General features: G+C 44.5%; 1 protein-coding gene across 1 annotated transcript; it reads right to left on the bottom strand.

Moving 5' to 3' along the window:
- Positions 1 to 7,064: 7,064 nt before the first annotated feature.
- LOC135481050 (uncharacterized transporter slc-17.2-like) lies at positions 7,065 to 21,783 on the bottom strand. The gene is made up of 11 exons (XM_064760980.1): positions 21,723 to 21,783; positions 19,652 to 19,923; positions 18,457 to 18,690; positions 17,664 to 17,761; positions 15,826 to 15,920; positions 15,600 to 15,730; positions 11,696 to 11,851; positions 10,690 to 10,822; positions 9,736 to 9,886; positions 8,422 to 8,512; positions 7,065 to 7,374 (listed from the first exon to the last, which is right to left on the bottom strand). Exons 1-11 carry the CDS (start codon positions 21,781 to 21,783, stop codon positions 7,183 to 7,185), a joined length of 1,614 nt encoding a protein of 537 aa, XP_064617050.1. The 3' UTR covers positions 7,065 to 7,182.
- Positions 21,784 to 23,327: the final 1,544 nt, after the last annotated feature.

Below are 23,327 nucleotides of genomic sequence, written 5' to 3'. Positions count from 1 at the left end.
TCTCCCGAACCAAGCATTCCAAGAAAACTGCGATAAAAGCAAACGAAATCCAAAGCGAATATTCCTCTACGCAAAATTATGATTTAAAGCACTAAAATGACCGAGGAATTCCGTGTCGTGTTAGCACAGCACTGTGAATTAAAAGCTTCTCTCCAATGTGATCACTGTGAGTTCAAGTCCAGCTCATGATGGCTTCTTCTCCTTTCATGCGTTTGTTCCCTTCGGCAACTGCTCGAGCTCACTTCAGTTTCCAAAACACTAATTAAGCAGGGCGTAAAACTTCAATCAAGTAAATAAATCAGTATGTCTAAACTGACAGCACATTTTGCATACTCACTCCGACTCATGAGAGTACCCTTAGAGCACACCCACTCCGACCCATGGGGAAATACTTAGAGCACACACACTCCGACGCATATGGGAATACCTAGAACACAGCCACCTCCGAGCCATGCAAAATATTTAGAGGACATTCAATCCGAACCATGGGGGAATACTTGCAGCACACTCACTCCGACCCATATGGGAATACTTGCAGCACACTCACTCCGACCCATATGGGAATACTTGCAGCACACTCATTTCTACCGATGGGGGAACGCTTAGAGTACAATCACTCCGACCAATAGAAGATATACTTAGACCACACTCACTCCTACATAAGAGGGAAAACTTTGAAAGAGCACACTCACTTCGACACATAAAGGAATACTTAGAAACCACTCATTCCAACCCATGGGGAGATACTTAAAGCACAGTCTCTCAGAGTTATGGGCAGATACTTAAAGCACAGTCCCTCTGACCCATAAGAAAACACTTAAAGCACACTACCTCTCCAACATTAGGGAATCAAACACATTTTGCTCACATGGAAATAATTAGAGCACAGTGACTCTGACCGTGAAGGAATAAATAGAGCATAGTCACTCTGACCCGTGAAGGAATACATAGAGCATAGTCACTCTGACCCGTGAGGGAATACTTAAAGCACATTCACTCTGACCCGTGAAGGAATACATAGAGCATAGACACTCTGACCCGTGAGGGAATACATAGAGCATAGTCACTCTGACCCGTGAAGGAATACAAAGAGCATAGTCACTTTGACCCATGAGGGAATACTTAGAACATATTCACTCTGACCCGTGAAGGAATACATAGAGCATAGTCACTCTGACCCATGAGGGAATACACAGAGCATAGACACTCTGACCCGTGAGGGAATACTTAGAACATATTCACTCTGACCCGTGAAGGAATACTTAGAGCATAGTCACTCTGACCCGTGAGGGAATACACAGAGCATAGTCACTCTGACCCGTGAGGGAATACTTAAAGCACATTCACTATGACCGTGAAGGAATACTTAGAGCATAGTCACTCTGACCCGTGAAGGAATACATAGACCACTAGGGAAATACTTAGAGCACACTCACTTCTACAAATGGGGGAAAACTTTGAAAGAACACGCTGAATTCGACCCATTAGGAATACTTAGAACACACTCATTCCAACCTATTGGGAGATACTTAGAGCACACTGACTCCGACACATGGAGAAATACTTAGAGCACACTCACTCAGACCCAAGAGAAATATTTAGAGCATACTCGCTCAGAACTATTGGGAATACTAAGAGCACACTCACGCCAATCCTTATTGGAATACTTACAGCACACTCATTTTGACCCATGGGGGACACTTAAAGCATATTCACTCCGATTTATGAGGGAATACTTATAGTACACTCACTGGGGGAATCATTAGACCCTGCTCATTCCCACCCAAGTGTGAATAGTCAGAACAAAGTCAATACCACACATGGGGGAATACTTACAGCACACTCATTCCGACCCATGAGGGAATATTTAGATCACAATCACTCCGACTTTGTAGGGATTAGTGAGAACACACTTAATCCGATCCATTGGGGAATACACAGAGCACATTCACTCCGATCCATGGGAAAACACTTAGAGCATATTCACTCCGACCCATGGGAAAACACTTAGAGCATATTCACTCCGGCCCATAAAGGAACACATAGAGCACATTCACTCCGGACCAAGAGAGAACACTTAGAGCACATTCACTCCGGCCCATGGGAAACACTTAGAGCATATTCACTCCGGCCCATGAAGGAACACTTAGAGCACATTCACTCCGGGCCAAGAGAGAACACTTAGAGCACATTCACTCCGGACCAAGAGAGAACACTTACAGCACATTCACTTCGAACCATGAGAGAACACTTAGAGCACATTCACTCCGGACAATGAAGCAACACTTAGATCACTTTCACTCCGGCCCATGAGGGGACATTTAGAGCACATTCACTCCTACTCTTGGGAGAACAGTTAGAGCACATTCACTCCTACTCTTGGGAGAACATTTAGAGCACATTCACTCTTACCCCTGGGAGAACAGTTAGAGCACATTCACTCCTACCCCTGGGAGAACAGTTAGAGGACATTCACTCCTACCCCTGGGAGAACAGTTAGAGCACATTCACTCCTACCCCTGGGAGGACAGTTAGAGCACATTCACTCCTACCCCTGGGAGAACAGTTAGAGCACATTCACTCCTACCCCTGGGAGAACAGTTAGAGCACATTCACTCCTACCCTGGGAGGACAGTTAGAGCACATTCACTCCTACAACTGGGAGAACAGTTAGAGCACATTCACTCCTACCCCTGGGAGAACAATTAGAGCACATTCACTCCTACCCCTGGGAGAACAGTTAGAGCACATTCACTCCTACCCCTGGGAGAACAGTTAGGGCACATTCACTCCTACCCCTGGGAGGACAGTAAGAGCACATTCACTCCTACCCCTGGGAGAACAGTTAGAGCACATTCTCTCCTACCCCTGGGAGAACAGTTAGAGCACATTCACTCCTACCCCTGGGAGAACAGTTAGAGCACATTCACTCCTACCCCTGGGAGGACAGTTAGAGCACATTCACTTCTACCCCTGGGAGAACAGTTAGAGCACATTCACTCCTACCCCTGGGAGGACAGTTAGAGCACATTCACTCCTACCCCTGGGAGAACAGTTAGAGCACATTCACTCCTACCCCTGGGAGGACAGTTAGAGCACATTCACTCCTACCCCTGGGAAAACAGTTAGAGCACATTCACTCCTACCCCTGGGAGGACAGTTAGAGCACATTCACTCCTACCCCTGGGAGAACAGTTAGAGCACATTCACTCCTACCCCTGGGAGAACAGTTAGAGCACATTCACTCCTACCCCTGGGAGAACAGTTAGAGCACATTCACTCCTACCCCTGGGAGAACAGTTAGAGCACATTCACTCCTACCCCTGGGAGAAAAGTTAGAGCACATTCACTCCTACCCCTGGGAGAACAGTTAGAGGACATTCACTCCGATTTATGAGGGAATACTTATAGTACACTCACTCCGACCCTTGGGGGAATCATTAGACCCTGCTCATTCCCACCCAAGTGTGAATAGTCAGAACAAAGTCAATCCCACACATGGGGGAATAATTACAGCACACCCATTCCGACCCATGAGGGAATATTTAGATTACACTCACTCCGACTTTGTAGGGATTAGTGAGAACACACTTAATCCGATGCATGGGGTAATACACAGAGCACATTCACTCCGACCCATGGGAAAACACTTAGAGCATATTCACTCCGACCCATGGGAAAACACTTCCAGCATATTCACGCGGCCCATGAAGGAACACTTAGAGCACATTCACTCCGGACCAAGAGAGAACACTTAGAGCACATTCACTCCGGACCAAGAGAGAACACTTACAGCACATTCACTCCGGCCCATGGGAAACACCTAGAGCATATTCCCTCCGGCCCATGAAGGAACACTTAAAGCACATTCACTCTGGACCAAGAGAGAACACTTACAGCACATTCACTCCGGACCATGAGAGAACACTTACAGCACATTCACTTCAGACCATGAGAGAACACTTACAGCACATTCACTCCGGACAATGAAGCAACACTTAGATCACTTTCACTCCGGCCCATGAGGGGACATTTAGAGCACATTCACTCCTACTCTTGGGAGAACAGTTAGAGCACATTCACTCCTATTCTTGGGAGAACAGTTAGAGCACATTCACCCCTACCCCAGGGAGAACAGTTAGAGCACATTCACTCCTACCCCTGGGAGGACAGTTAGAGCACATTCACTCCTACCCCTGGGAGGACAGTTAGAGCACATTCACTCCTACCCCTGGGAGAACAGTTAGAGCACATTCACTCCTACCCCTGGAAGAACAGTTAGAGCACATTCACTCCTACCCCTGGGAGAACAGTTAGAGCACGTTCACTCCTACCCCTGGGAGAACAGTTAGAGCACATTCACTCCTATTCTTGGGAGAACAGTTAGAGCACATTCACCCCTACCCCAGGGAGGACAGTTAGAGCACATTCACTCCTACCCCTGGGAGGACAGTTAGAGCACATTCACTCCTACCCCTGGAAGAACAGTTAGAGCACATTCACTCCTACCCCTGGGAGAACAGTTAGAGCACATTCACTCCTACCCCTGGGAGGACAGTTAGAGCACATTCACTCCTACCCCTGGGAGAGCAGTTAGAGCACATTCACTCCTACCCCTGGCAGAACAGTTAGAACACATTCACTCCTACCCCTGGGAGGACAGTTAGAGCACATTCACTCCTACCCCTGGGAGGACAGAGAGCACATTCACTCCTACCCCTGGGAGAACAGTTAGAGCACATTCACTCCTACCCCTGGGAGAACAGTTAGAGCACATTCACTCCTACCCCTGGGAAAACAGTTAGAGCACATTCACTCCTACCCCTGGGAGAACAGTTAGAGCACATTCACTCCTACCCCTGGGAGGACAGTTAGAGCACATTCACTCCTACCCCTGGGAGAACAGTTAGAGCACATTCACTCCTACCCCTGGGAGAACAGTTAGAGCACATTCACTCCTACCCCTGGGAGAAGAGTTAGAGCACATTCACTCCTACCCCTGGGAGAACAGTTAGAGCACATTCACTCCTACCCTTGGGAGAACAGTTAGAGCACATTCACTCCTACCCCTGGGAGGACAGTTAGAGCACATTCACTCCTACCCCTGGGAGGACAGTTAGAGCACATTCACTCCGGACCATGAGAGAACACTTACAGCACATTCACTTCAGACCATGAGAGAACACTTACAGCACATTCACTCCGGACAATGAAGCAACACTTAGATCACTTTCACTCCGGCCCATGAGGGGACATTTAGAGCACATTCACTCCTACTCTTGGGAGAACAGTTAGAGCACATTCACTCCTATTCTTGGGAGAACAGTTAGAGCACATTCACCCCTACCCCAGGGAGAACAGTTAGAGCACATTCACTCCTACTCTTTGGAGGACAGTTAGAGCACATTCACTCCTACCCCTGGGAGGACAGTTAGAGCACATTCACTCCTACCCCTGGGAGAACAGTTAGAGCACATTCACTCCTACCCCTGGAAGAACAGTTAGAGCACATTCACTCCTACCCCTGGGAGAACAGTTAGAGCACGTTCACTCCTACCCCTGGGAGAACAGTTAGAGCACATTCACTCCTACCCCTGGGAGAACAGTTAGAGCACATTCACTCCTACCCCTGTTAGAAAAGTTAGAGCACATTCACTCCTACCCCTGGGAGAACAGTTAGAGCACATTCACTCCTACCCCTGGGAGAACAGTTAGAGCACATTCACTCCTACCCCTGGGAGAACAGTTAGAGCACATTCACTCCTACCCCTGGGAGGACAGTTAGAGCACATTCACTCCTACCCCTGGGAGAACAGTTAGAGCACATTCACTCCTACCCCTGGGAGGACAGTTAGAGCACATTCACTCCTACCCCTGGAAGAACAGTTAGAGCACATTCACTCCTACCCCTGGGAGGACAGTTAGAGCACATTCACTCCTACCCCTGGGAGGACAGTTAGAGCACATTCACTCCTACCCCTGGGAGAACAGTTAGAGCACATTCACTCCTACCCCTGGGAGAACAGTTAGAGCACATTCACTCCTACCCCTGGGAGGACAGTTAGAGCACATTCACTCCTACCCCTGGGAGGACAGAGAGCACATTCACTCCTACCCCTGGGAGAACAGTTAGAGCACATTCACTCCTACCCCTGGGAGAACAGTTAGAGCACATTCACTCCTACCCCTGGGAAAACAGTTAGAGCACATTCACTCCTACCCCTGGCAGAACAGTTAGAGCACATTCACTCCTACCCCTGGGAGGACAGTTAGAGCACATTTACTCCTACCCCTGGGAGAACAGTTAGAGCACATTCACTCCTACCCCTGGGAGAACAGTTAGAGCACATTCACTCCTACCCCTGGGAGAAGAGTTAGAGCACATTCACTCCTACCCCTGGGAGAACAGTTAGAGCACATTCACTCCTACCCTTGGGAGAACAGTTAGAGCACATTCACTCCTACCCCTGGGAGGACAGTTAGAGCACATTCACTCCTACCCCTGGAGGACAGTTAGAGCACATTCACTCCTACCCCTGGGAGGACAGTTAGAGCACATTCACTCCTACCCCTGGGAGAACAGTTAGAGCACATTCACTCCTACCCCTGGGAGAACAGTTAGAGCACATTCACTCCTACCCCTGGGAGGACAGTTAGAGCACATTCACTCCTACCCCTGGGAGAACAGTTAGAGTACATTCACTCCTACCCCTGGGAGAACAGTTAGAGCACATTCACTCCTACCCCTGGGAGAACAGTTAAAGCACATTCACTCCTACCCCTGGGAGAACAGTTAGAGCACATTCACTTCTACCCCTGGGAGGACAGTTAGAGCACTGAAACCAACACCCATAGGGACATACTTGTACCAGACTACTCTTCAAATCAAGGGAATGGCAGGTAGAATGATGGACAAAATCCGTATATATTTAGCACACAGCTATCATTTGATATGAACGCGCATTTACTAGTAATGTAGTTCCCTGGAGGTAGATGTGCAACTTACTTATACCCTGCTTTATGTGGGATCTTTAAGATTTACAAAACTGCGATTGTGGAATGTCGTGGATATCACTAGAGGAATGTTCAATAAATGAGACTAAATCTTGAAAAGTCCATTTCTCTGGCAAGGGTAGTTATGTAATACAGGTACCGGTGTATACTTTATCTGAATCGTTATCGTCACGCTGTAACCACAGACGTCCTCAATGCCACTTCTGTTAACATGGGTGAGGCTATCTCCGTTCCCACGGAAACGTTTCCGGTTGCCCATGGCAGCACGTGACCTTTGACGAATATGACAAATACGACGGTCTTGAGGAGAGAAAATCCAGCACAAAGATAAAAGACTGTCTGCCATTCTTCTTGCGTTCCCTGAACACAAAACAAAACAAGACAATATATGTGGAATGTTAGCAAAATTACACTCATTGTCCTGGATAAATAAAACTTCTTTGAAGATATAATTTATGTAATGCGAAATCCCAAATATTATCGTCAAGTTTTCTCATACGTACCAGGGAAGGTCTGCCGGCAACCTGCCTATGATCGAGGGTTTCCCCCGGGCTCTGCACGGTTTCCACCAATTATAATGCTATCCGCCTTCGTATAAGTGAAATATTCTTGAATAAGGCGTAAAACACCAATGAAATAAATAGCATAAAGATGAGTAACGATTCATATTTTTAACAAGAAAATGTCTCTCCACATAGTGGTTTCGCCTGGCATAAAGTTAACCTCCGTCTTTGGCAGAAGCAACATGTTCTTGAGAACTTTCTGAATCAATGGAATCAAATACATTTTAGAAAACAAACAAAACAAATACAAAACTAATGTGGTAAGTATACTTTCTGCAAGGCGATCACCAGCCGTCTCTTTATACATTCAATGAAGATAATAGTATAATGACCAAATTTTCCAGCACTAACATTTTGAAAGATGTCTGAAAATGAGAAATAAAAGGAACCAAACCACATTTATCATAACCACTAGTGGCCATATACATTATAAACGTGGAATCTATCAACTTTTGTGAAAATGTATCCTCTTCATGGAATTACCTACCGTGCAGATCTGGACGTTATATCACCAGGCACCACTCAGCAACCCTCTGAAAAGCTGACGGTTAAAAAACCCCTACTAAACATTCTTTGAATGTTAATCTGTACGATGGTCGTACTGTGGCGATTTTACATCTGCAAGGTGGGTAACTGTATTCAACCAAAACCTGTTATATTTCACATTCATAGTGGATAACGCAACTAGTGGTGTGGGTAAACGGCGGGAGGTGGGGGGGGGGGGGGGGGCTTGTTCCTTTTATTTCTGTTCCAGACACCTCGGAAAATGGGATGTGCGGGAAAATATGTGCACTTTACACTGGCCTTAAACACGATAATGTATTGTAGCACAGACCAAACTTACATTCGGTGTCAGCACGCCGTTGACAATAGGAGCTATCATTCCGGGCATTGTAGCCACGGTGTTGGACAGACCCCAGATTTCGCCAGAGAACCTAGAAATATAAGCAAATCACTTCAAAGTTATATTTTTGACTAAAATTTAGCCGAAATAAAAGCGAAAGGACGCAATCTTTAACATGTCTCGATCACAAAAAAAAATTCCGGTTTGAAACAAAACATGTCACCTCTCACACCACCTCACTAGGACAAGGGTGACGTGTATCAAGCCGTGCGTTTCTTTGTCAATCGCAGCATTTGTTTCCTTTTGCAAGGGAGTGAACTTTTGCAACAAAACAGACCGTTCTAAATGCCACGTGGGCTACTTGCACCAGATGTTACATTCAGGCTTGACCAAGCACAAGTGCCGTATACACAGCCCGTTCCATTGCTCTATACACTATTCATGCGTAAAACGATCGCACTCTGTGGAGCTGAAGTTATTTTATTCTCGCACGTCCGGTTCATGTGAGATAGACACGGATTGATGAAGTCATTAATAGAATTAATTTTTTAATGTGAACAGGGTAAGTGTAAATAACTGATCAGGTTTGTCTTGGTGCTTGTCGCTGCGGGACTGAATGTTTATATTCAGCTGTAATAAATAAAAGATAGCAGTGAATTGCAACACTCCTCGGTTCCACGCAGACTGCTGTGAGTTCAAGTCCAGTTCATGATGGCTTCCTCCCGTGCGTGGTAAGATCTGCCAACACCCTCCACCATAATGCTGCCCCCCCCCCCCCCGTCACTTATAAGTGAAATAGTACAACGTAAAACATCAATCAAATAAATGAATAAATATTCTACGCAACTTTAGACAACAATGCACGAAGACATGTCAGAGTCACAAGAGTCACAATGATTATCTCAGCAAAAGGGAATTTCCTTTCATTAGGTTCAGGGTTATGGCTGTCACGAAGATGGGGGCAATTTGACGGTCCAGCAGACAAATTGACTGTCGGACGCATGGACAGACAGATTGACGGACACACAGACATGCAGATGGACGGAAGCACGGAAAGACATAAGGGCGGGAGCACGGGCAGTCATAACAAAGGAAACACGGTCTGACAGAAGAACTGAAGTGCAGACACACAGAAGAATGGACGCATGGACAGACAGACTGACGGGCACACAGACAGGCAGATGGACGGAAGCACCGAAAGACATAAGGACGGGACCATACGCCATAGACTTTGAGGGCGGAGAGTAGCCTAATTAATATTCAGCTTACGCCGTTTGAAAAAAACCCCCAAAAAACCCCTCTTGTTTCACTTACCTAGGAGCTATGTCTAAGGAGTTAGGACCCTGTCCAGCTTTGACAGCGTCTAGACAAACGGTCCCCAGGGACAGATACACGACAGCTAGAAGCCTGTTTTCACAGGTAACAAACCCAGTCAGCATCATGAACAGGGCACCGCCAATACCAGCTACAATTAAACATAACGGCACCAGCTTTATGTGAAATACAACTCTGCTGGAAAATCACATTAGAATTAAAGGTTAAGGGGACACAAGCCGCCTTCATCTGGGATAAAATACACGTTATTGTGCAAATATATCAAAACAAAAATGTCCAGTTAAGTAGGCAGAGAACATTGTTGTGAAACCATCCACAGTCCGCACGTTAAGCATTATAACTGATTAACAGTAATTGCATACAGATGAACAACACATTTTATGACTGCAGTTATTGTTCGTGATTCTTTGATGACAATGAAGTGGACGACACTCGTGTGGCCATTTGCGAAATGTAATGCTTGTGAAAAACCAGTTGCCATCAGCTGATACGAAATGCAAACCTTTGCGTCAGTTTGTCAGAAATTTGTCAAATGTCACTGGTTTACCACTTTGGGCTTTCTCCACCCATAACACTGGCCGCCATTATAAAAGTGTAAAATCCTTGAATATGGCGTTAAGCAAATGGTTTCTGTCTGGGCCAGTTTTCTTTGATTAAGGTCCAACTGTACTGGCTGGACAAGTGTTACTAGAGTTGTAGTCGGGTGCTGGCTGGAACGTGTCAGTTTTCTTTAAAATGATGCGAGAGTGAGACAGCACTGTTGACATGGCGACATTTTGGAAGGCAACAAAACAGCCACGAAATACCAAGCGAACGGTATTCAAAACCAAACGTGTTTTGTAATTTTTGTGTAGAATGTTTTAATTGTATCGAGACATTCACTTTATATGGCACTGCAGTGGGGAAGAAATCAAACGTGAACAGTGAACTTACAAATGGACTCGAACAGTCGTCTGGTGTTTTGAGTGCTTAACAGGTTTCGTTCCTGAAGAGCGTCAGCCGAGTAGCCAATCAGAGGAATGGCGGAAACGCCGCAGAGGGCTGGAACGGCCGACAAGACGCCATTCTGAAAATGTCACGGACGAAGTAAAACATCTTGAAAAAATACAGGATGTTGTAAAATACAGCTTCCGGGCCAAGCCGCCGATTCCATAAAGCCATTTTTGACTAAAATGAAACCTCGAAACTTCGTCAGAATACTTGCTTTCTGCACGGTACGGATCGTGCAGGAATTTGAAAGTTCTGACAAATTTGTGTGAAGATGGCATTCATGATGTAGTAACAAAGGTTTTGCTTATTGCATTTGCAATATTTACATACATCTCTTAAATAGACAGATATAGCTCATAACAGATTATTTATTTATTTATTTATTTGATGTTTCACGCCGTACTCATGTAATTTTCACTTATATGATGGCTGCCAGATTTATGGTTGGAGGAAACCTGGCAGAGCCCTGGAGTAACCAAAGACCTTCCCACGTACGGCCGTAACAGATTATAGTCAGTTTTAAAATGAATTACCATAAAATACTGAAAACTGGATATATTGTCTACATTATACACATTGCTTCAGGATTTGTGTGTAGTCTTTATTCAAGTATTTCGCCAGCGTGAGCCTCTGTCTTTGATAATCGGCCCCCTCCCGTACCCTCATGTGTGTGCGCAGACCACAGTCTAGTTTGTGCCCGACTGTATCACAACCGTCCCCATCCACCAGCTCTCCTCCCCCCCCCCCCTTCAAACAACCACCGCCACTAACACTGACTGTCTATGTAACCCCACCTGTTTGGTGTCAAAGGCGAAAACTTCCTTCCTGTATGTGGGAAGATCAACCGGTCAGCAGAGTCGCCACTGTCTCACAACCACTCTTTCCACACTCCCAAGAGCCCCACCCCCATCGCCACTCTCACTAACACTGACTGTTTGTGTAACCAGACCTGTTTGATGTCAAAGGCGAGGACTTCCTTCATGTATGTGGGCAGACCAGTCAGTAGAGTGGCCACTGTCCAGTTTGTGCCCGTGTGTGCCACGACTCCCGCCCACACGGCTGATGACGTCAGCAGCTTCCGCCAGGGCGTCTTCACATCTTTACTCTGTCAAACATAAACCACATCTTCAGAGGTCGCCTTTTCCCGCAACGGCTAGGGGCCAAGTAGGACTGGCCATTGTCCTGTTGTAATACACGAGTACCATGTTACCACTCTGCACACAAAGCAACATTACACAGGCACGAATGGATAAATGATTGTGGCTTAACGCCACCTCGGCAATATTTCAGCTTTCAGGTTAGTTTAGCTATACACCGTCTAGACATTGATGCTCTACCTAAAGTTAAACAGGTTCTGAAGGGTCCCACTGTGCAAGAAACACTCACTGACCTTCATATTAAATTTGTCATCACTGTAGCAGACAAGGCTCCTAATAATCTCATCTTTATTTGCAAGAATTGTTATTATCAAATTCTTGTTCAAGAGCCGTGTAGATCTACAACAACATCCTCGTATTCTGCTACTGCATGTACTCTGGAGGAACTATTTTACAAACACAAAACCTTTCTTAAAGAAAGGCGCATAAATATACTTACCCGTCAAACAGAAATACCACAGCTTTACTGGATTCCTAAAATGCATAAATCCCCATACAAGGCTCGATTTATTGCGGGTTCAAGAAGTTGTACCACCAAGCTCTTGTCAACCCTACTTACGAGAGCGTTACAAGAAGTAAAGTCATTTTGGAATAAGTATTGTTGTGCCATAACATAAAATTCAGGTGTCAACTACATGTGGATTCTTAACTCCAAACGTCCTAAAGAAGAACTTGATGCTCATATGCATATACCGTACAAAGACGTATCCATATGGGATTTCTCTACTCTGTATACTACAATTCCTCACAAAGGTCTTGTTGAAAGAATAGTGTCGTTAATTGTCTCTTTATTTACTAAAACAGGTCACCGTTACATTAACGTCAGAAGCAATAAGGCTTTCTTTAGTTCTACTATTTATAAAGGTTACCACTCATGGGATGTTACATTATTTATTGATTTACTTGAATTTCTCATTAATAACATCTATGTGAAATTCGGGGATACCATTTACCAACAGTGCATAGGCATTCCAATGGGTACCAGTTGTGCACCTCTTTTGGCAGACTTATACCTGTTTTCATATGAATACGACTATATGCAGAAATTACTTAAAAGTAATATCTTTAAAGCTCGATTCATTTCATTTACCAAGCGGTATACTGATGATCTACTGGCGTTAAATAACCCCCATATTGCTGAAGCGGTGAAGGAAATCTATCCGCCTTCATTGGATTTAAAGGAGACAAAAGATAGTCCTGATGGTACATTTTATTTGGATCTATATCTGTACAAAGACGAACAAGGTCTCCTTTCACGTCGCCTTTACGACAAAAGGGATAATTTCAATTTTGGTATTGTAAATTATCCTTATTTGGATAGCAATATACCAAAGGGTCTTGCATATGGCTAGACATATCTCGCCTTGTAGCATCTGTCAGATCTTGCGTTAATTGTGATGACTTTAATCTGCGTAACAATTTGTTAGTTCAAAAACTAGTTTGTCAAGGATACTCCATCAAACGCCTTCATTCTAAGTTTCTCAGATTTTACAATGAGTATAACACTCTCTTTGGCAGGTATGGACAGAGCGTTCCGAATCTCTGGCAATCTGCATTGTGATCAACAGCATAGACGGCGCTGTTATCCTAATGTACATATCTATCGCGTACATGGTATTTAACAACATAGATGGCACCGGTTGCCCAGTGTAACCGTATGTCTTGTAGACAGCTTTTATACAGACCAGTATGCCATGTGTAACATCGTAGATGGCGCCTCTTGTATGAGATCTTTACATATTACCGGGAAAGACATAATCATTCGTTACTTTTGAATCACAATCTGTTCGGTTAAGGTCTGTAACGCTCGTCATTTTCGAACTGTATCTAATACCGCTTAACCTGGGACTAGGGGCCGTAAAGGTAGCCATGCTCATTACATCTGCATGATGCCTTTATGAACAGTTGCAATCAAAGAGCGACTGAGATACCTTGTTTAATTGTTATTTGACCTGGAACTCATTCATGACTACGAATTTGAACTTTGATACGGAATTCATGCCTGTAATATCGACTGTCTACCAGGCATCATTGAAAACTGATGACCGCTTTTCTCTTGTGTGTTACCGCTTTATTTCCTATCTGTATAATTTCTTACGTACCTTTGTCTTTGGGAGCTAGTGTTAAAACGTTGTTTTGGAAATGGATCTTGCGATTATCGACTTGGAACGCCCTTTACGGACTACGAATGGTATATGAATGTCGGACATGACGCTTATATTTATTGTGGCGAGACAGGAATCAGGCTACTAAGGGTGGGCACGAACTACTTTAGGTCGGTTAGGGTTAGTGTCCCTATTCCCACAATCCTTGTTTAACTGGTCATATACTTCAGTTTTGTCAAATAGTGTTACCGATGTTCACAATTATTTATCATCAGTTCATAACGTATTTGCTTGTTTTACTGGTATTTGGTTCGGTTGATGTGAGGGAAAAACCACCTCCCCTGCACACTCCCTGACTTGAAGCAAAATTTGAATCCAATGCCTCAATTACAAAAGGCTGGCCCAGGCAGAAACCAGTTTATCTTTATACCCTCCACACAAAAACGTATAACAACAAGTATCTAAGTTTCATCATTTGAACCGGCCCGGATAGCACAGTTGGTAGAGCGTCTGCTTCGGGACCAGTAGATCCAGGATCAATCCTTGATCGAGTCACACCTAAGACTTTAAAAGAGGAAGTTGTAACTTCCTCGCTTGGCGTTCGGCGACTGGTTGACCCGTATCAGTATAATGGCTCGGGCGGGCGGCTTACTTGCCATCGGTAAGTCGTCTCAGTGATGTAGCACTAAATAAAAGAGCGGTGGAAATCCGTCCTGCAACAAGGAGGCACATTTCACGTACATGCACCCTAAGGATTCCTTCGTCGTCATATGACTGGAAAATTGTTGAGTACGACGTTAAACCCCAAGCACTCACTCACTCACTCACTCATCGTTTGATCTTTGATTGTTATACATTTAGGCCTATATGTGTTATGTTTATTTATTTCGTTGGTGTTTTACGCCGAACTCAAGGATATTTCACTTACATGACGGTGGCCAGCATTATGGTGGGAGGAAACAGGGCAGAGCCGGAGGAAACCCACGACCACCCGCAGGTTGCTGCAAGACCTATATACGTTGTACATTGAGGTTTTGCTATTTCCCACATGCAAGACAGTGATGGGCGTGGCCTTTACTTAGTTCTTGCCCAAAGCAATCGTTGCGTACCGCAGACATAGTACATGAATACGAGTTTTGGTCAAAACACACCCTGGCCGCATGTGTATAGGTCCAAATCTATTTAGGCAAAGGTAAAAACAGACACATGAATCATGTAGGCAGCATCCGCTCATTTGTCCTGAAATTTCTTGTGACTTTTGTACTTTTTTAATCTGTGCTGTTACAAAAATGGCTCGGAGTGAAGAGCAACGATGATGTGCGATTCGGAAAAGTGACTTCAAGTCGTGGAAAAGGTTACCGATGGGAATGATGTGTAGCTTCTTGCAGGAGACAATTTTAATTTGGATTAAATTTTTTTTGAAAATATTTTATGGGATAATCCTGGTATTTTTGTTTATAAATCATCGTGCATATGAAGCCTTTACTGTCAAGTTAATAAGTCAGCCAAGAAGTACCAAGATGTTCCAATACTGCCGATTTTGAAATCTGCATCATATAAAAACGGACTGATTATCTAACTATCGACTCACCCAGGCCGCTTCTCTGTCCCCAATCGCTCGTTCAATAAACTGCCGTTCCTGGTCTGATATTTTAGGATGACGTGATGGAGAATCGTGCACTACCAGGAACCAGGATACAACCCAGGCTAACCCACACAGACCTATCAACGTAGAGAGTTTAGAAACCGGTTCAGAAACAGAGTAGACAAATCTGTTACTTTCTATGGTTAACATGGGAATAGAGTTGTTACCTTACCGATAACGTAGAATATTGATCCCCAGCCGTTATCGAAGCCGTAGTCACACAGAATCCGGAGATGAATAGGGCCAGTACGCTGCCAAGAGGAATGCCTGTTAATGAAGGTATTCCACAGATGAAAAATTTGAAAGAAAAATTAAAATATCTCTCCCTCTCCCCCCAAATTAAAATTAAAATCAAAATAAAAAAATTAACATGTCACGTATATACGAAATGAGATAAAAATACGAAAGCAGCATAAAAAATTGAAAAAGAAAATGTAACAAATAAAAAGTGCATGGAAAAGTAGGTTGAACATTAAACCCAACCGGGAAATAGTTAGGTAAACATCGCAAGCCCTACATCTACAAAGCGGGAGACAGTTTGGTAAACCTGGCAAGGCCAGCATCCAAGAAGCGGGGGACAGCTGGGTAAACACCGTAAGGCCCGCAACCACGAAGCGGGAGAGAGTTAGGTAAACACCGCAAGGCCCGCATATACGAAGCGGGGAACAGTTAGGGAAACAACGCAAGGCCCGCATCCAAGAAGCGGGGAACAGATGGGTAAACACGCAAGGCCCGCCCAAGAAGCGGGGAACAGATGTGTAAACACCGCAAGGTCCGCATCCACAAAGCGGGAGACAGTTAGGTAAACACCGCAAGGCCCGCAACCACGAAGCGGGAGAGAGTTACGTTAACACCGCAAGGACCGCATCCACGAAGCGGGGGACAGGTAGGTATACACCGTGAGGCCTGCATCCAAGAAGCGGGGGACAGTTGGATGAACACGACAAGGCCTGCATCCACAAAGCGGGGGACAGTTAGGTAAACACTGCAAGGCCCGCATCCACGAAGCGGGGGACAGTTAGGTATACACCGTGAGGCCTGCATCCAAGAAGCGGGGGACAGTTGGATGAACACGACAAGGCCTGCATCCACAAAGCGGGGGACAGTTAGGTAAACACCGCAAGGCCCGCATCCACGAAGGCGGGGGACAGTTAGGTATACACCGTGAGGCCTGCATCCAAGAAGCGGGGGACAGGTAGGTAAACACTGCAAGGGCCCCAAGCAAGAAGCTTGGACAATTGGGTAAAGACCGCAAGGCCCGCAACAATGAAGCTGGGGACAGTTAGGTACACACCGCAATGCCTGCATCCAAGAAGCTGGGGACAGTTAGGTAAACACCGCAAGGCACGCATCCACGAGCGGGGGACAGTTAGGTAAACACCGCAAGGCCCGCAACCACGAAGCTATTATTTGCGCAATAACTAAAGTGAAAACATGTCTTTCAGCGTGTGGTGGCAAGGAAGTCACAATCAATTTAATCAAATAACGCATTTTTGAATGATTGATTCAGTAGTGTTTAGGAATTGTTCACTTAGGTTTATGAGTGAGAGAAACCGGGGTGTTAGAGAAACTTTGGAATAAGCCTGTACAGATGTACATGTATCTGTTGAGACATTTGGAATAGGCCTGTACGGAACTACAGGTAATTGTTGGGACATTAGGAATAGGCCTGCACGGACCGACATGTACATGTAACTGTCGAGACATTTGCAATAGGTCTATTCGGACCTACATGTAATTGTTAAGACATTTGCAGTAGGCCTGTACAGATCTACATGTAAGTGTTGAGATATTTGGAATAAGTCTGTGCGGACCTACATGTAACTGTTGAGACATTTGGAATAGGTCTGTGTAGTATAACTGTTGGAATATATGCAATAGGCCTGTACGGACCCACATATACCTGTCGAGAGTTTTGGAACGGGCCTGTGCGGACCTACATGTAACTGTTGAGACATTTGCAATAGGCCTGTGCAGACCTAACGTAACTGTAGAGACATTGGAAAATACCTGAACGTACCTAACTGCTGAATGGCAAACAGCTTGGACCTCTCTAGGGGCGGTGCCCAGCGTCCCCACAGACAGGACATAGCAGGGAAAACCATGCCCTGAAACAACAGAAATAAAACAAATACTGACATCATGAAAGTAACACATGACTTCAGTAATATAACACGCCACTGACAGGTATGTAAGTTTTCTTTACGATTTTCTTCTACAGAATTATGTAATTATGTATTCTGAGGGATGTGTTTTATGCATAACACTACAGTTTAATGTGCAGTGGTGCTAAACACAGACACGGCATCTGATGGGGAAATCACCTTGCCCATCTTCATTTGCAGCTTTCCATCTACAGATTACACGTGCGACCGATTTTCATCTACAGACACGGCATATGTGATTGGTCACTTTGCCGATTTCTATCTATACTCACGGCATGAGACTGGGCAGCTTACTGATTCCATCTATAGACAAGGCATGTGATTGACTACCATACCAATTTCCATCTATAGGCAAGGCATGTGGTTGGCCAACTTTTCATCGACATACAAGACGTGTGGTTGCTCAGCTTGTCGATTTTCATCTATGGACAAGGCGTGTGGTTGGTCACCTTACGGATTTCCATCCGTGCACAAGGCATGTGGTTGGTCACCTTATCGACACCCATCTGCAGACAAGGTACCTGATTGGTTAAATCACTGATCTTCTTGTGGTTGTTTAACGTAGCCATTTTCATTTACAGACAATTAGACGTCTGATTGGACGATTTTCATCTGCAAGCCAGGGAAGGCTAACTTACCGATGCGAGACCCGCCACAACTCTTAGTGCAAATGAAAGGTACGTGTGAGCACGTGACGCCACTGGAAACAAGATGGTGGCCACGACCAGCAGAATAAAGCTGTAGCCTATGACGTCACGTGAGCCGTACCGTCGTGCCAGCCAGCCCCCAGGAATCTGAGTGACGATGTAACCGAAATAAAATGAGGCCAGAAGCTTGGACTGAAGGGACCGATCCCACGTAAATTCTCCACCCTACCACAAAAAGGTATTTGATACAGTTTGTTAGTTGTACACGTAACTGGCGAAATCAAATTGAAAATCACAAATTACTGGTATATACATTCATTTACTAATAAAAATAAATTTGAGTTTAACGGTTAGATTTGGAGAAGCCAATCTTGGAGGAAACTTCGCTGTGAAAATAGGCCACTTTGCCAGATGAGCTCCAAACTGTCGATGGGAACAAGATTAGAACCCACCAACTTTTGGTGATAAAGGTCAGATGTATATCATGATGTTTCATCCAGTGCGTTTGTAGGAGGCTTCCCAAATTTTGAGCAAGAAAGATCGTGGTTAGAGAACTAGCGAAGCCTATTGACTCGGGAGTCTCTCACCAGTGCTACCCCAGTGAGTCCAGTTCATGGTAGCCTTCTTCTCCGGTCGTACGTGAGAAGATCAAATAGCAAATTGGGGAGGGTCGTTGGTTCGTTTCAAACGTGGTTGTGGCAATGAGTTTTGCGATTACTGAAAAAATGAGATACTTTAGTGTGTACGGCTTGAAACACCAATCAAATCAATCAATAAATAAAGAAATGCAAGAGTTATCAGGTAACGTACACTAGGAGGTTAGCACGCCAGACCGGCGCAATGACCCAGGAGCTTCTCACCAATGCGGTCGCTGTGAATTCAAGTCCAGCTCATGCTGGCTTCCTCTTCCGTCGTAAGTTGAGATGTCTTCCAGCGGAAGGTCGAGGGGTTCCGCCGGACTCTGCCCGGTTTCCTCAATGCTGGCCGCCGTTGTATAAGTGAGATATTCTTGAGTATGGCGTAAAACACCAATCAAATAAATAAAATATAGAATGTAAAATGTGACCGAGTGATTTACAGAACTTCTTGTCTTAAACAGAAACATATAGTGTCGAAATTGGATAAAAAGCTAAAAGTTGTTGAAATCTTGCCCTTTGAATGAATTGCTTTTCAAAAACGCACATACCTGACCAATCAAGGATTTTGCAGACATCGCTTCCGAACCACACATCCGGTAATTCTCCACGATCGAGAAGTTAATCGGCACAAAAGCGGAATCGTTTCCGATCCACGGAGAATACTGAGAAAGGTTTGGTTCCCTAATTAAGCTTGTGGCATTGGATGGGATCACCATACAGACGATGGCGAAACCTAAATTTGCCCTCATAGCTAAGACGAACATACAGCCAGTCATACTTATGAAGCAGATCTGATATCTTCGAGAGATGGCGTCTCGAACTGAAAAAGAGAAACAAAATATTAAACTTTCTTTTAATAGTTTTCTTTTGTTGTTTTGTTGATGGTTTTTCTCTTTGTGCACAAAGGGATGAGAGAATGGCCCGAGTAATTTTATTTATTTACTTATCTGATTGGTGTTTTACACCGTAATCAAGAATATTTCACCTGTACAACGGCGGCCAGCATTATGGTGGGAGGAAACCGAGCAGAGCCCGGGGGAAACCCACGACCATCCGCAGGTTGCTGACAGACCGTTCCCACGTACGGACCTGAGTAAAGAAAAAATTACATGTCACATTAGTTTCGTGTTAGTTACCTAGCAATAGCAGGTAAAGAAATCCTATGCTCAGAAGAGAATTGGTTGTAATATTCTTGAGTTATCCGTTTAGAAAACTATAACTTATGACTGACTATATAAATCTGAACAAACACCTGCACTCATCACGTTACCGGCCCGGATAGCACAGTTGGTAGAGCGTCCGCTTCGGGACCTGTAGATCCAGGATCAATCCTTGATCGAGTCACACCTAAGACTTTAAAAAAGAAAGTTGTAACTTCCTCTTTTTGGCGTTCAGCATGAAGGGGATAGTGCAACGACTGATTGATCAGTATAATGGCTCGGGCGGGGCAACTTACTTGCCATCGGTAAGTCGCCTTAGTGAAGCAGCACTAGATAAAAGAGCGGTGGAAATCCGTCCTGCAACAAGGAGGCACATTACACGCACATGCACCCAAAGGATTCCTTCGTCATCATATTACTGAAAAATTGTTGAGTACGACGTTAAACCCCAAGCACTTATTCACTCACTCATCACGCCGTCAGTTAAAACGAATTCATGCTTGCAAATTCTTGTTTGAAATGAAATTAGCTCTTTGGCTCAAATAAGTGCCGTAGAGTCAAATGTTCTCATGACTACTCCGGTGTACGCTGGTAGTGGCCCTATCCCCATAACATCGGCGGTGGGGGGAATGTTTTATATTCGTGAATGAAGTTAGTTGGACATATAGCAGGTCTAAACATCATCTAAAGCTGCGTCGACGATGAAGCTGAAATATTACCAGCTTCCACTCAAGCCATACCCAAATTCCTCAGTCTTTTCGCATATAAAAGACCGACTTTGAGTGCGTTCTAAGTGCCTTTTGAATTTGATCAATTTGTTGGAGACACAACTGGCCTGCAAGTTTCACTGCTTCAAAGAAGGTATAATTTTTATCAGTCTACCCAGAAAAACGCCATCAAAATGTGCTTGAATAGACTCTTGCAAACATGTGAAAATGTTAAACAATTACAGTAATCATTCATTCGTCCAATCAGAAGATGCATTTAAACTACCAAAATTCAGCTGGGAGCGAACAAAGTACCGTGGTAACCTCTCTGGATTCGAAAATAGGATCTTTCGGACTTTAATCTGCACTTCTGTCACTACATTGAGCTAATGGAAAATCTCCCGGGCGGTCTCCATTTAGCCAGCATACATCCTACACTGTTGTATCAGAGAGATACGGCTAGTGCAAGAAAAAACAAACAGCATGGCAATGCCTTAGTTATATAACATCTCTTAACCATGTTTTGCCAAGCTGACACTCCTCATCAGCCGGTGCAGAGAGGAATGTCTGGTTTTGTACGTGAAAAAGGTAGCCGAGTATTGTCAGATGTCGTGGCCTGGTTAGTATTTATAGCTAAAGGGGCTGAGTGCTTGTGTACACGTTCCAGCAGCTTCGCCGCTTCATTGATACTCAAACGGGGCTTCAAAACTGCATGCATTAGTCTGAGGTTTGCAGGCATTTGACTAACTTACGGTTGCATTTTGTCTCCTTTTCCTGTCTTTCCTCCATGACTGTTTCGGTGCATTCATCCATGACAGCCACATGCACCCAGCCTAGAGTCCACCATACGTGAAAAGGGAAAGGAAGAGGAGTTTCTTGACCCAAATGTAACTGGGGGTGAAAGGTGAAGGCCTCTACGCAGGGAGCCTCAGGCAACACACGCGCAAATATTAGCTCATTTAGTCCCAACGTCAATTTTACAGGCTTTTCTTTCTACTTCCGCTCCACTGTCGAGCGATGTCACTTTTCCGTGTGTTTAACTTTGCCAAGCCATAACAGAAACACAGCTATGTTCATTTGTCTCGACACGATTTCACTGCCCCATTGTACTTCAAAATAATGTAACATGCTCGACGTTTAACGCTAGCTGTGTGAGGCTATTTAAATCAGCGTACGTGATATCTGAATCCCAAAAAACGATGTGACATTTGAACAGATGTCAAAACATTTCTTTTTGTTGTCCGTTATGTCAGCCTTTGCCAATACAGGTGTTACAAATCCGATATGAATAATCCGTGACTCAAATTATGGAATTATTCATATATTAAGTATAATAACACACAATAGTTGTAGTGTTACGTTACGAAGAGTTACATAATAAAAAGCAGCAACCCACACCCGAATTATACTTCGTCATTTTGTCGTTGTTTTTTCTGACCCATACTGGATGTGTTACAGGGAATACTAACAAAAAGAATAATAATAGAAAGCGAATAAAATACAAACGTGGTAACGGACGGTAAAAACTAACAAACTTGATTTGATCCAAACAATACAGACGCAGGCCTGTTTAGAATGTTGTACACAGGTAAAAGTCAACCATCAAATTTAGCGGGGCCTCCGTGGCTCAGTTGGTTGGCGCGATAGCGCAGCGTAATGACCCAGGAGTCTCTAACACCAAAGCTGTCGCTGTGAGTTCAAGTCCAACTCATGGTGGCTTCCACTCCGACAGTACGTGGGAAGGTCTTGCAGCAACCTGCGCATAGTCATGGGTTTCACCTGGATTCTGCCTGGTTTCCTCCCACTATAATGCTGGCCGCCGTCGTATAAGTGAAATATTCTGAGTACGACGTAAAACACCAATCAAATAAATAAATAAATCAATCAATCAAATTTAGCAGCAAATCTCTTGTTGGGACCGTCCCCTCGTCCATTTGTACTGATAAAACAGTTATGCTCGCTGTGTGTTCTTTTTTGTCGTCGGCAGTTTGCAGTTTTAAGTTAAACAAACGAGAATGGATGCATGTACGTTGAATTACATAGATTCTTGAAGGGTACCATATTTAATATATTTATTTATTTGACTAATGCTATTAACGCCGCATTCAAGAATTTATGTTTCTCTCGACCTTTTCAATCTAGGGGCCGAACATTTAAAAAGAGTCCAAATAACTTGCATACGGCCAACTGATCACCGAGATGAAGTTGGTGGGTTGAGCTGGGGTTAATCCTTTACCAGCGTGGTGCTCGCCGGGTTCTCTACAGTCTTCAGGCTGTGAAAGCTCTTGCACTAACATGAAAGGCCATTCATTTGCGAAGTCGTGTGTTCGAATCCAGCTCTCGCGGGCTCGGCTATG

This window comes from Liolophura sinensis, chromosome 13 (genome assembly GCF_032854445.1).
Source record: "Liolophura sinensis isolate JHLJ2023 chromosome 13, CUHK_Ljap_v2, whole genome shotgun sequence".
Taxonomy (NCBI): Eukaryota; Metazoa; Mollusca; class Polyplacophora; order Chitonida; family Chitonidae; genus Liolophura; species Liolophura sinensis.
This window is presented reverse-complemented; position numbering and strand designations above follow the sequence as displayed.